At 39.2% G+C, this 14,625-nt stretch overlaps 1 protein-coding gene across 1 annotated transcript; it reads left to right on the top strand.

Annotated features, from left to right (window-relative positions):
• Positions 1–304: 304 nt before the first annotated feature.
• Positions 305–14,119, top strand: grna (granulin a). The gene is made up of 14 exons (XM_084743428.1): positions 305–438; positions 1,127–1,267; positions 2,493–2,630; positions 2,736–2,864; positions 4,992–5,073; positions 6,338–6,444; positions 6,607–6,760; positions 6,885–6,974; positions 8,788–8,882; positions 8,982–9,218; positions 9,668–10,045; positions 10,795–11,031; positions 11,461–11,718; positions 12,296–14,119. Exons 2-14 carry the CDS (start codon positions 1,127–1,129, stop codon positions 12,437–12,439), a joined length of 2,190 nt encoding a protein of 729 aa, XP_084599554.1. The 5' UTR covers positions 305–438; the 3' UTR covers positions 12,440–14,119.
• The last annotated feature ends 506 nt before the right edge of the window (positions 14,120–14,625 follow it).

Raw genomic sequence — 14,625 nt, 5'->3', positions numbered from 1 at the left:
CGATGAGGAACCAACCCGTACAAACGTCGCGAGAGTTTTGAAAAAGACACGACCTTTCGCCGTTGTAGCTCTGTCGCCGCCTGGTGGACAGGGCACTGTGACGCGCTGCAGCTGTCGCATATAAACAAGTTTGTCCGCTGGTCAAGTGTAACCTGTTCTGTGCAGCATGACACTAAACAGGAGCAACTTCACTGAACATCTTAAGTTATAATGTTAAAAGTCACATGCTATGAAAGAAACAAGGAGAGACGCTACAGGGTGTTTTAGGGAAATTAGGCGCGCAACCCTTCCCCTTTCTATTCTCTCTCTCTCTATCTCTCTCTGTGTGTCGTGGGCGTGTTCAATACACTGCAGCAGGTCTATCACTTGTCTTATTTTGAGGTGAGACGCTTCTCAAACTTCCAACTGCTCACAACAGCCCTTCAGTCTTTTATCAAGGTAAGAGCGAACTCCTTTTAGCTTTGAGAATCTGACACCATACTCAACAAAGTTAAATTAATTATAAAGATGTTTTAAATTATTTGCACACATTTACAGAAGCCAGCTACTTTTTAGATTGCTTAGATTATTCTAATAATTTAATGTTTATATAATGTCCACAGTTTTTCTCAACAGCCGAGATTTTTTCCTGTCAAACCGCGTTTCGTTTTTCATATACACGCCAAACGAAAGTGAAAGTGAGTTAATTTATTTAAACCCTTGTTGTGTTTGATGTTCTTATTCATTGCAAAATGAAGAGGATGAAAAAAAGAACAGGAACAAAGAAGAAGGAGAAGTAAATGAAGAACTTGGGCTCACTTAGGCTGCACTACTTGTATATAAGCCACTACAATTTGTGAATGTTTGTGAAATGTGCAATACCAGTCACATTACTACATTACAATGGCTATCCCACTGTTGTTATAGTTTTTATAGTACTACAAACTGTTTATAATTTGTTGTTTCTTTTTCCTTTTTGTTAACTGTTGTCTATGATGCCTGAATGCACCAGCAGGATTGCAACTTAATCTCGTTTTGCTCTGTGAAATGAAGATAAGAGGAACTATTTTGTGGTGTTGCTGTGAAGGGGGATTCCACATGCATGCCTTTCACTTTCCATTGTACCTGTGTGTGTCCTCATGTGCAGATGCAGAAGTGGGTTGTGATCTGCTGGGCTCTCCTGGCCCTGGTTGGTGCAGAAGAGTGTCCAGATGGAGGACAATGCAAGGATGATCAAACCTGCTGCAACGACCCGGCCAATGGCTATGAATGCTGCCCGTTTGATCAGGTGGATATGACTGACCTACCTGCATGCTCTGCGTCATAATTTGCCTCAGTAACAGATAAACTTCTACCAACGTGGACGACACTAATCAAAATTACTGTACCTGCTGTAACTGACCAGCTTTGGGGATCAGTAATTTTGCTTCAGCATGTTCTAACTTGCAGCAAATATTTGGCCACTTTATATCCTTATTTCCTCATAAGTAGTTACAAAAAAAGCCCACATAGTTCACAACCTGCACAACAGGTTGACGTGACCTGCTGGTTCATGCTGTTATGGTTAAAGGGTTTAAATGAACTGTTTTTATTGCTTTTACCATGTTTATATGAGTCTGTACTTTTTTCTTTGAGGAAAATGTTGCATACTATGCCTTTAAGTTGATTTGTTCACACTGCCCAATATGTCAAAATGCAGTAAGTACACATGAGTACCTTGTATTTGATTAGATATTAAACATTATGTAGCTAATATATCAAATAGTAAATATGAAGTATTTGATTAAAGTAATTGAAAATGAGTAAATATTCATCTGTTACAAATTACCTAGTCAACAGGGTTGCCAGGTCCCCATTTTTTCCTGCGAAATCAGGCTATAGATATGTACACTTATACACAAGGAAGGACGCAGCTTAATCCCAACACTGAGAATAAAAACTGATGAAATAATTCTGCTAAAAAGCTAACTACCCTAACGTTATCTTAGCAGAGAAGCAGTGACTCTTGCAGAATTCTCTATTTGGTGTGATTAAGCTGCTTTTAAATCACTTTTAAATCAAATGTATTTTAGTGTAAATTAATGTATTTTACTAATTTCAAGGTCATTATTAAAAACAGCTGATAGAAATGTGAGAGAACACATTTTTTTTGTTGATATTCTGTTTTCAGATATTCCCTGAAGTTTTTCCAAAGCTCCACAGCAAAACTTTTTTTTTTATTGCTCTCTTCCTTTGTACAACAGCTCAATTAACATAACCTCCTAACAGGATAAAGCCCAGGACAGTCAGCTTTAGTAACATACTTTGTTCATGACGTAGTTAAATGTAAATATGAGATAACATTCTCTGGTGTGCTATAGGAGAGAATTAGGAATGTACAGTGGCACTATTCATGCTCAGTGGTGTTTTACTATTTTATGGACCAGATAAAAACTCAGCCTTCATTTGGTCGGTGTGATAAAAGTTTTAAAACTTTGGTAGTCAAAGCGTTCTTACTACTGCTGTCCTCGCAGGCTGAGTGCTGTGAAGATCACGCGCACTGCTGTCCTGCAGAAACGACATGCGATACAGCCACGTCCAGCTGCGTGAATGCCACTGTGTCCATCCCCTGGGTGGAAAGAGCTTCCGCTGATCAGCCCAGACTCTCTAAAGTAAGAAAAACACACTTTCATGAGAAAATACTGAGTAAGAATTCTGAGTTTTTTAGATGAGTGCCTGCTGTAAGACCGCCTGCCTTTCCCATCCCGTCCCTGCAGTCCTTCAGGATGATCAAGGCGTACATGGGGGAGGAAGACGACAACGTCTGTCCCGATCAGTCACGATGTCCTCCTGAGTTTTCCTGTCTGAGGGCCTTGACAAAATACGGCTGTTGTCCCCTCGCTCAGGTAACCAAACCCTGTCCAATACAGATTATAGCATGCAGCCGATAACATGCAACATTTTTACACCATTGTCATATAACATTTGTAATAAAGTCAAGATGGCAGCAGCTCTGACCATATAACACATGAATGAATATTTATACTTACTCTATTAATACACATTACATATACATATTATTATATACTTCATGTTATATCTTTATTATATTTGTGGATATCATATCCTATACTATATTTTTTACATGTTTATATCAGTCTCTCTCTTTATGGACATATATATATTATATAATATACCCTTTTATATTTCATAAATGCATACATTCCTACTGTGCAGTTATCCTGTGCAATATACTGTTTACTTGTTTTTTCACCGTTAACTCATATTTTCATGCTGTGAATCATTCAGTGAATCTTTGCTGCGTGCACGATCCAAATCTCTGCATCTCTGCACAATTATCCTTATATATCCATAAATCTGTCCACATAGCCATATATTTTTCCACGTTTTACTTGATCTTTATTCTATTTATGAACAGCTCTCTTATCTAACTGTACTTTCTAAGCTGATATAATGTGTAAATTTCCCTGCAGTGGGTTCAATAAAATTTATCTTCTCTTTTCTTTTAAGCATAATAATACTAGTGGTGCAATTATAAGAATTCCCACAGTTATTTAAGTGGCAAAACTGAAGACACAAGGAAGAAAAGTCAAGTTAACAAAACAGAGATAACAAAAAGAGGAAATAAAGACCAAAACCACAATACAATATTCTAAGAATATAGTAATCCCGGGGGTGTTACAATTGTAATGATATGCAAAACTATGATTTGTCATCTAGAAACCCATCCACTTCCTGTCACAAAGAGGAACTTTGCTTTTTTGGTCTGCAAACTGAGCTGTTTCACTTCACTGAAAATTATGTTGAAAGTCATTTCTGCTCTTGTAAGAAATGTAAGGTAGAAGCTGCAGCTCTCAACAGGCAGCAGTTGCCTGTGTTTTGCTGTTAAAGACCCCCCTCCTGTGAAAATCACATTTTCAACCTTGTTAAAAAGTGTTCATGTGGTGTTTTTGATGTGTTACAAGACATATCAGGAGCAGAATTAAGCAGTAAACATCATGTCTGAGGGTTACTTGCTTTGAAACTATACCGACCAAGGGCAGTCTCAAAAGAATGGATCCAGTCAGGCTGGAGATATGACGTCATAAACCTAAGGAACCAGTCCCGTTAATCGAGGGGGTCGCACTATGCATATTATTAGGTTAATGTCTGACCTGCAGGACAAACCAGGTGTGGCTTGTTACTGTGATTAGCTTAAAAAACAGAGGAGACGCTTATTAGGTGCTTATTCATGAATCCTTTAATACTCAGTGAAGGCAAGGTGTAGAGCTGTATGTAAACCATTATAACAAGGTGTTTAAACTTATTTTGCCAAAAAAAAGAAAAAAACATATCAGGCACAATTTATGACTTCTTATAGAGAATTTTATATTATTTAAACATGACTGGAAGTGGAGTTATCTGCAGGACTGATTTACAGCAACAACTGACAACACATTGCAGAGAGCAGGGGCCTCATTTATGAAACGGACTTTGGATCAATCAAAGTATGATTTATACAGCAAAGTCAGTATTTATAAAATGTTATTTTGACGTGGAAATAATGTTATCTCTGAGCAAAGCTGGGACTTTATTACAGCTGGGTATCGGTCAAAGATCTTTGACACCAGTACTGATGCAGGTACCCTGGCTTCGATACGGGTTCCTGAATAATACTTTCATTGATACTAAATCCATTTTAACAAAAAGAAAAAAGGTTAAGTGTCTCACTTTAAAGGATGCCTGACTTCAATCTCCTGTCTTCTTAAAAGTTTCCTTTTCTTCTCTAGTCCATCATGACTCCTGACTAAACGCTCATTTGTGCTACTTCATATGAGAAGAAACAGCTTATTTTAAGACAGGAGCAGTGAATTTTATGTTCAGTTTAAATCTATGGATCACAGGTTACAAATTGGTTACTTAGAATCCACGTAAGCAAGGGTTTTTATGGAAAACTGTAGAGTAAAATTTATTACTAGTTGGAATGAATTTATTATGTGAATTACTCTGAGTGATTTTCTGACCCCTGACAGGGAGTTTCCTGCTCTGATGGGAAACACTGCTGTCCTGAGGGCCACGAGTGCAGCGCAGACAGCCGCTCCTGCATCAAAAAAGGTGAAGCTCTTCCACTTACTTGCACAACATTGCTAGGCAGTCGGGGATTTAATGGCATGATCGTAAACTGGTGTTTATCCTGTCCACAGGGACTGTTTTGTGTCAGAGGATAATTACAAATCTGAATGAGCAAAAATGACATGAAGTTCCCCAAGGCTCTGTTCTCGGGACTCTTCTGGTTAAACTTTACATGCTCCTATAAGTGTCAGACCAGGGATGGCAACGGTTAACCATTAGTTGGTTGACCACTGAGGATATTTTTGAGTTAATCATGTTGGTCTGTGGTTTACCGCTAACAGCTTTGCTAGCTTCTAGCAGTGTAAGGTAAAAAAAAAGAAAGTCAGCAAAGTCAAAAGTAACTGTGTGATGTGATTAAAAACACTCTGAGGAGAAGAAGGATGAGCTAAAAGTCAAGCTAGCCAGAGCAGACAAGCTAACTGACCACCAACTGCTGGACAGCTCTTACAAATGAAAGCAACATCACAAATACCTTCCACTTCATTACTACTGACTGGGACTGAGTGGTGGAGACATGGGGACAACAGGTGCCACTTTTATTTCACAACATTTTGCATTCTTTAAAAATTACCCAGTTAGTTACTTTTGATTGTGTGTTGGACTATTAAAAGCAACCTAAACCGGAACGGACAACAAACATCAAAATATTTGACCATAATTATGCAGACAAGAACTTGAAGAACTCTTTCATCAAGGATGTGTCAAGGGTTTTTGCACCATAATATCAAAAGGGTCATGGCAGAGTCCGCTTTGTGGGTTCTAGTGTGTACTAGATAAAATCCTTGTTATATAGAACCACTTGGGTGGGTTCTAGATAAAACATTTTAATTCAAAATGGTTTTCTTATGACCCCTGATCGTGTTCTAGATAATATTCTTGGAATATTAAAAGGTTAGATAAAACCATTGGAATGGGTTCTTGTTGGCACCCTAAAAAAGGTTCTAGATAGAGAGGTTTCTCAGTGGAACCATTATACCATAGAAGGGTTCTCTATTGAACCTCTCATAGGAGGCTCTGTGGGAAACCTTTCACAGATGGTTCTAGGTGGTAGGTGGTTCTTTGTGCACTTTGAGTTCTAGGTAGTACTCTCTGAAAGGATTCTAAGTGGAACCTTGATTAAAGGTTCTAACAGCAGCCAAAAAAGGGGAACAAGCCGAAGCACTGTTTATGTGTCCAGTTAGTACCTTTATCTGTGTGATCACAGACATATTTTAAAATGTGACGTTCTGTTGTCATCTTGTTGCAGAGCTTGTGACTGCAGTTCTGTGCAGCGACGAAAAGTCAGAGTGTCCGGATGGAACCACCTGCTGTGAGAACCCAGACGGACAGTGGGCATGCTGTCCGATGCCACAGGTACAATATGGCTGATCTTAATGTCACTCCATACCATAAGCGTGCTCATGAATGAGAAACAAGTCAAATGACGGATTTGCATGTCCAGTTATCGAGACTTTATGGCGTCTTATCACACCTGGTTCTGTGCTGATACTCCATGTGTGTGTATTGTTCGAACAGGCTGTGTGCTGCGAGGACAAGTTACACTGCTGTCCTGAAGGGAGCACATGTGACATCGAACACTTCAAATGTATTTCCTCATCTACCAAAAAAGATATGCCGATGTGGGCCAAACTCCCCGCTAGGAGAAGAGCAGACTGGGAGAACCAGAAAGGTCAGATTTGTATTTGTTTCGCTGTAAACTTACTTCCTCATTCTGATTAATCATTGTCTGAAATTTCAGTGGGTGTTAATGCAAGTTGATCTCTGTGTGTTTGTGCATGTGGTTTTGCGTTCAGAGGATGATCAAGTGACTGCAGAGACAGTGAACACAGTTCCTCCTCCAGAGAGGGAAATTACCACATCATCTGTTGCTAAGGCAGCTGCAGGTAAAAAGTTCATCGTCATGCATCAACTAAAAATAAAGTAGAGGAGCATCACAGGTGTATCATAAGATGTAGATAGTTTTAGAATCAGCCTCAGAAATCACCCTGGTGAAACCCTTTTTTTTTTTAATTAATCAGTTAGTTATTTGGTCTATAAAATGTCAGAAAATGGTTCCCAAATGTCCTGAAATGTCTTGTTTTGCTCACAACCCAAAAATATTCAGTTTACTGTCATAAAGAAGTAAAGAAACCAAAAAATATTCACATTTAAGAAGATGAAATCAGGGATTTTTTCTTAAAAAAATACTCAAGAGTATCAAAATAGTTGGCGATTAATAATCAATTAATCGTTGCAGCTCTAATGAAGATGTAAAGTTGATACCCGTAGCTCTATTTGTTTGCCGTCACTTGAAGAATATATTTATAGTATCATTTCACCAGAAGACAGAGCGCCTTAGAATTTTTCCGTAGTACTTTGTATTAAGCAAGACTTCCTGGAGCTCACCAAAGAGCACCAAGTAAGAGTTTCTCCCATTCTAGAATAGCTAAATTATAAGAAAACTGAGCATAAGTATGTAAAAGTATGTGTATTATATTAACAATACATATAGAAAAAAAGAAACACAAGAAAATTATAAGTATGTAAAAATATGTGCATCCTCTCACTATAAATAATAATTCTTTGTCCAGTTTCCGACATGTACAGAATCAGATATTTTGATTTAATGACAGAAATAACAGATGCATTCCATGTGAGGTGTGTCAGTGGGTGGATGACTTTAGTGGCACTCCTGCTATGACAAGACAAAATTCATGCCCTGCTGTGTGAAAGGTCAATCAAAGAAAACACGAGGTACAGCAGCATTTGACCTGAACGCGGTAATATCAGGTTACCACCACCATTGCAATGTATCACATAATAATCTAATACAATGGATTTTAAAAGGTATTTTTCCTCAAAAGCTTCAGTACGGCTGGCGTACATTAGCTGAAAAAAGCAACTTTTAAAAGTTTGTCCAGATTGCATGTCTTTTCCGTGTTAATATGTTGTGGACTGACCCTTCCTAACTCTTTGTTCTGTGCTCTAATAACAGTTGAGCAAACTTGATACCTTGGTCAACTTCCTCCTTTTTCTGTAAAAGTGACATGTTTGTGATGCATTCCTGCCGTACTGTGCTGTGATTGGCTGTGAGCGTGACTGTAGACTACCACTTTGGAGAAGTTTAGCAAGGTGGTTGTGGTAAATGAATGGAGCAAAAGCAAGACTTTTACCCAGAAGGCTGTTTTTTGTGTCTGGTGTGAAGCTAAATGCTAAATTTAGTTGACTAATAATTTTTCAGTCACAGTTTGGTCGGGTTGAGGCACAAAAACTACTTGGATACATGAAAAAGCCCTGGTTCATGGTTAAAATAGATCATTTCACAACATTAGAGAGGCTCTCTAGTAATCACAGTTACAACTTGTTGAGGCAACTAGCCACTCACAGCACAGTAGGGCAGGACTAGACGGACCAGTCTCCTAAGTTAGCTAATGCTTGCAAAACACTGGCTAACTTACAATCTCATGTCTAATTAGTTAACTAATGTAATGCCAGATAACTAATCTTTAATCCACATCTTAAAGGTTGGAGGGAATTTCTCCTTCCATTTCATGGACAAAAATTATTCATCCCTACTTATCTGAGCGATGTATGGACATGGATTAAATGCTGAAACTCTCAGACTGCCTCCTGAAGACATTTATGACCTTGTCGTGCATTTGAGCATGTGACTGTATGAATGTGCCTGTCAAAATGTAACAGTTTTTTTTTTTTCAGGCGATGTCCCCTGCGATGATACATTCATCTGTCCAGATAACACCACATGCTGTAAAACCACTGAAGGCAACTGGGCCTGCTGTCCTCTACCCGAGGTACGATACTGACAGACATCTTCTAGACAGTCCTAGTTTTGATGTTAAATGTGTTGCTGATGCGTTATTTTTTTTTTTTTCTGATCGTGTCATCCTCAGGCTGTTTGTTGTGATGATAACATTCACTGCTGCCCACACGGCAAGAAATGTAATCTGGCCGCCCAGACCTGCGACGACGAAACGTGCTCTGTGCCGTGGGTCACAAAAATACCAGCAGCCCCCAGGCAGGACGTGCAGGTCGGGGACGTCACCTGTGACGCCACCTTCAGCTGTCCTGATGGTACAACCTGCTGCAAGAACAAAAAAGGAGACTGGGCCTGCTGTCCTCTACCCCAGGTAAACACACACAGTGACATGCGTGCACCCACCAATGAGTTAAAAAATGTTTGTTAAGCAGGGGCCTCAAACTAAAATAATTTTTATATCATTATTTTGACTATGGTGTGATTTTTTCTGCACCAAACAAAGATGTTTTCTAAGTATGATTTGTAGGACAGGACATCTCTGCCTCATAACGTTCATTAAATTAAGTTTTTTGACACATTTTGCCTTTAACGAATATTGCACCTCCTGCAGTTTGAAAATTATAGAAAGCCATATTGCAGTTTCGGTAAAATCTTTTATTAATTTTGCAGCCCTACTTTAAGTTAGAAGTAGGGTTACAATCTTTGTGCATTTCTTTAACCTAGTTGAATTGAATTGATGAAGCAGTTATTCATTAATATTTAAGATACAAAATGTTTTTTTCAAGAATGTTTGTGAAGAAAGGTGTTTTTGTTCAAAAGGCGGTCTGCTGTGACGACCATGAACACTGCTGCCCCTCCGGCACCACCTGTGACGTGACCACCCTCACCTGTGAGAGCAGCTCAGGCTCTGTGCCGATGGTTGAGAAGCTGCCTGCGTTTGTCACGGAGGCACCGACGACAGTGAAAGCGAGCACAGAGCCGGTGGAGGAGGAGAGCGATGAGCCTGAGGAGGGAGAGGCGGATGAGGGGGAGGGTGATGATGAGGAGGACCAGGAGGAGGAGGACCAGGAGGAGGAGAACCAGGAGGAGGAGGAGGAGGGCAGGGTCCAGTGTGATCCCCAGACCAGCTGCCCTCAGTCTTCCACCTGCTGCTTCATGAAGTCGACTAAAAGGTGGGGCTGTTGCCCCCTGCCAGATGTGAGTGTTGCTTCTTCATCACATCACTGACCTCCACTAACACCCATACTGAAATTTAAAGATGGAATTGACACAAAATGACCGTTATACTCCATATATGAAAAACAAGGACTTTTAGTGGATGCAATTTCAAAAAAATATTTTCTCCATTAGTCACTTAGACGTAAATCCATCTCAGTAAGGCAGCCATTTTTTAAAAGTTAAACCTACTCATTTGTGAGCTGAAAGTTAATCCTGGGTTACATTTTAAATTGGAGTTTTTGTGGAACAGAATTAAATTTAGAGTAAAAGCTAAACTGAAGTCTATTGAGAGGTTTAAATTGTAAGATAGTTTTAAAGTTTGGTGCGACATAAATTAAAGGTAAACCACAGTTTATTCAGGTTTAAAAATAAACTTTTGTTGATGCAGCCCAGCTGTAGTGTAGGACGGTTCTGCAAACAACTGAATGCATTTTCTGAAACCTCAATAGATAAATGACATTATAATCTTTGCTTTGCATTATGATATACTTGATATACTCTTCTGCAGTGGTAACTCGACTTTTTCTGTGTGAACTTTTGACATTATTATTTCTATCAACTACAGGCCACAATCAGAATTCCTTGAGGCTCTTGAGTTAGCTGACATACCTTTACTTATAGCAGATGACCACACCACTCGTGCTTTTCACTTTTCATTTGAAAGGAGAACTGGAAAACATGATCTGAAAGCAGCACTTCTCTCTCTCACTTCCATTCCTCCTCCCCAGGCCGTGTGCTGCTCCGATGGCGACCACTGCTGCCCCGCCAGCTATGAGTGCAGCGATGATGAGACCTCGTGCATCAAAGGAGAAGTGGTGATTCCCTGGTACACCAAGCTCCCAGCCACCACCAGCTTCCAGCTCGATCCCAACACCGTGCAGTGTGACGATGCGCATCAGTGTCCCGAACACACCACCTGCTGCCAGCTGGCCACGGGCAAGTGGGGCTGCTGCCCGCTGGAAAATGTGAGCACTGTGTGTGTGTGTGTGTGTGTGTAAAGTAATGTAACTTGATTACTTTCCATGAATTTCTCGCAAGTAAATTGAAATTGAACATTTAAGATTAGCGATGGTTTCACTTGTTCTTTATTTTCAAATGTATCTTAAAATTGTAATCCTGCTAACAATCCCTATTTTTCTAAAGGTATTTGTAATCTGATTACATCTCTTTCTCTGTAACTGTAACAGAATACAGTTACCTTTTTTCCTAATTGCATCATCCTGTTATATGTAATTCATGTTACTCCCCACATGTGTGTGTTTGTTCGTGGAAGGATTACTATGAGCGGTGCAGCTACTTTGATATGAAAATATAATACACACTATCAGTACAAATTAGCTTTGTCAGGGTTGGCTCATGTAAAGTAAGGGATGTAATGCTGTATATGTCCGCAGGCCGTGTGCTGCCAAGATAAGAAGCACTGCTGCCCTCAGGGTTACACCTGTAACATGGCCACCAACTCCTGTCAGAAGCTCCTCATGCTGCAGCTGGAATCCGTCCCGCTGACGCCCGTGTATCCGCCGATGACTCAACCTCAGCTCGTCCCCTCAAAGCACAGAGACGTCAAGTGTGATGACACGACCAGCTGCGAAGACGGAGAAACCTGCTGCAGGACGTCCGCTACTACATGGGGCTGCTGTCCAATGCCTAATGTATGATACATGCAGATACATTCAGTCCCTCCGGGAAGTTGCGATGTTGCGGTCGAGCAAATTCAACCAATCCATGTGGATTCTGCGCAACCTTGCAGTTTTGTCCAAACTCTGCAACTTTTCTGCAAATTTGATCAAATCACATTCTACCAATCAATTTTGTCAAGAGTACTGAAACGCACGGGTTTGTCAGTGTTATTGACATTTACTAACACTGTGTGCACTTTTATTTTAGAATTTAGAACAAGTCGCCTTTGATTTTAATGAATTATACAAAAATTTATTTTGCAGTTTTCACTTGCTCCTGCAAAAAAAAAAAAAGAAGCCTTAAAACATCACAACATGCATCACAATTTTTTTTTAGAAAAGCTGCCATGAAATCGAGGATTTTAGGTCGCAACAATCCCAAAGACAGCCTGCAAAATCCTGGAGGGACTGCATCAGTCCAATAATGTAACTTATGCAATAATACACTCTGGAGGGAGCCTTATTGATCTGTTGTACTTTACTTAAGTTAGATCTAGAATGAAGCACCTGATTGTTGACAGTGCTACTCCGTCCTCTGTCCTCTCCACAGGCGGTGTGCTGCCCCGACATGTTGCACTGCTGTCCCACCGGCTACATCTGCACTGACACTGGAGACTGCACCCAGAACCCCAGCCTTCACTGGTACAACTGGCACGTGTTCCTCGCCAACAAGAAGAGAGCTCTAATAATTTGAAAACATCGATCTCTGTTTCACTGTCATTTGTTTCTGCAAGCAATGCACTAATGGGAAAGAATGTAGAGGGATTTACTGATAATTGTTAAATGATTTTTGCGACAGTGGAATTAAGTTGCACTTGGTTTTATGATGGTCTGTAATCTTTGAGTTGCAACAGCAACTACATGCAACAGGTTCTGGCATGTTGTCATAACAGGTCAGCAACGTTTTAATCGGTCATTTTAGATCCTCGTTATTGCAAGCAAACAGTTTTGTACTTGAAACTCAAAATCAACTGAAACACTCCACACGAAGTCTGATTTTGTTCGCTGTCAGTCGTCTGTCTCTGTATGTTCTGCTTCTGCTGCCTTGTGTTGCAAACTTTCCAGTAATCACAGTTTGAGCCATAATTTCACGTTACCTTTCATCATTTTGAAATATGACAAACATGAACTGCTGCATGATTCCACCTCATGATCAACAGGGTTGGGTAGTAACAGATTACATGTAATCTGGATTATATTATCACATCACATAAATAAGTATTTTAATCAGCCCAGATTACATTTTTAAAATGTGCAATTGGATTATAGTTACATTTTGGTTACATCTTCAAAATATAACAATTTATTATTTTTTTTCCATGATAAGCAATTCATTCATAAAAAGCCACATTCAGGGTTTCCTAGACAACTACAAAAATGCATTTTATTTACACTGAGAATGTTTTGAGATGTTTAAAGGGACAGTTCACCTCAGAATCAAAAACACATATATTTCCCCTAGCCTGTAATGCTATTTATCCATCTCGATTTCTTTGGTGTGAGTTGCAGAGTTTTGGAAATATTGTTGTTAGAGTTATCTGCCTTCTCTCCAATATTACGGTAGTAGAATCTACTGGAACTACTTTAGAATTACTTTTTTTCTACTAGAAAGAAAGTAGTTTATACACTAAAACTGCTCACAACAAGGTCTGTGGATTATCTTTAGTAACCAGGTCATGATTTTGGGAAAGAGAAACTGGTTTTGATTTTTTTTTTTAAGTGTATTGTCGCTGTTTTGAGCACCACAAGCTGAGTGCCATTTAGTCCCATTATATAAAGGCAGACATCTGTATGGATTATATCTCCAAAACTCTGCCAATCACACCCAAAAAATCTAGATGGATAAATAGCACCACAGGCCAGGGAAAAATATGCATTTTTCTTTTATTTTGGGGTGAACTATCCCTTTAAAGAGAACTTAACATTTTTATGGCTGTGCCTGTTTTTTTAGTGTAAGATGTGATATATACAGTGTTTGATTTTGAAATGATCCAAAATTAATATAAAAGTATTCAGATTAGATTTTTTTACTGCTACATTACTAATTACAAAAATTGGCATGTAATTTATATTCAGTACTTGACAAACGTTTCAAGGTAATCTGACCCGACTCTGATGATGAGTCTGCTGTGGTGCGTTTTTTTTCTTGTTTTTTCCTGATGTGTTTTCACCTCTAACCCGTTATTAATTTGTCATATTTCTGGAAAGACTTAAAAAATCAAACTTGTTTTAATTTGGTGAAGCTTCCCGTCACTTTTGATACCCCATGAAGGAAACATGGAGAAATACTCGCTTTGTGCAGCTTAATGTCCTGAGGTGTCAGAGAGATCTCTACTTATTCCATGAAACTAATAAACAATATTTGATGTTACAACATTGCAACTTGTCAAATGATTCACTTACAGGAGGACTACAGTTGTGTGTCTGTGTGTGAAAGGAATGAGTAGAAACAAGAATATGAGTGTGTAAAGAAAACACCTGTTACACTGAGCAGGTGCACCAAAAATATATGTAAATGAGAACAAAATCATATCCACCTGTTTTTCCTCATCTTTACTTCCTGGGTGGAATTTCAGGGTGTTTTTTAAGTGAGTATGGATTATATTTTGGGTTCATGACTAGAAAGAGGAACTTCCTTTGATAGCAGGTGTCAGAAATCACCATCAAATGAGCCATTTTTGACCCTGAGGAGCCACAACTGTTAAATTCTCTTATTTTTAGCTAGCCTAGAGAGATTCAAGTCTATCCACTGGCAAGAGGAAAAGGCACTTAGTCAGACATTTTAAGTGACAATTTTTTTTTCCTTTCTTTTTTTAGTTACTGTGTTGCAATGATTAAAAGTTCATTTTTCCAGACAATTGTTTGTTTGGAGTACATCGC

This window comes from Lutjanus erythropterus, chromosome 19 (genome assembly GCF_056507025.1).
Source record: "Lutjanus erythropterus isolate fLutEry1 chromosome 19, fLutEry1.hap2, whole genome shotgun sequence".
Taxonomy (NCBI): domain Eukaryota; kingdom Metazoa; phylum Chordata; class Actinopteri; order Lutjaniformes; family Lutjanidae; genus Lutjanus; species Lutjanus erythropterus.
The sequence above is the reverse complement of the archived record's forward strand: the minus strand, read 5'-3'. Positions and strand labels throughout refer to the sequence as shown.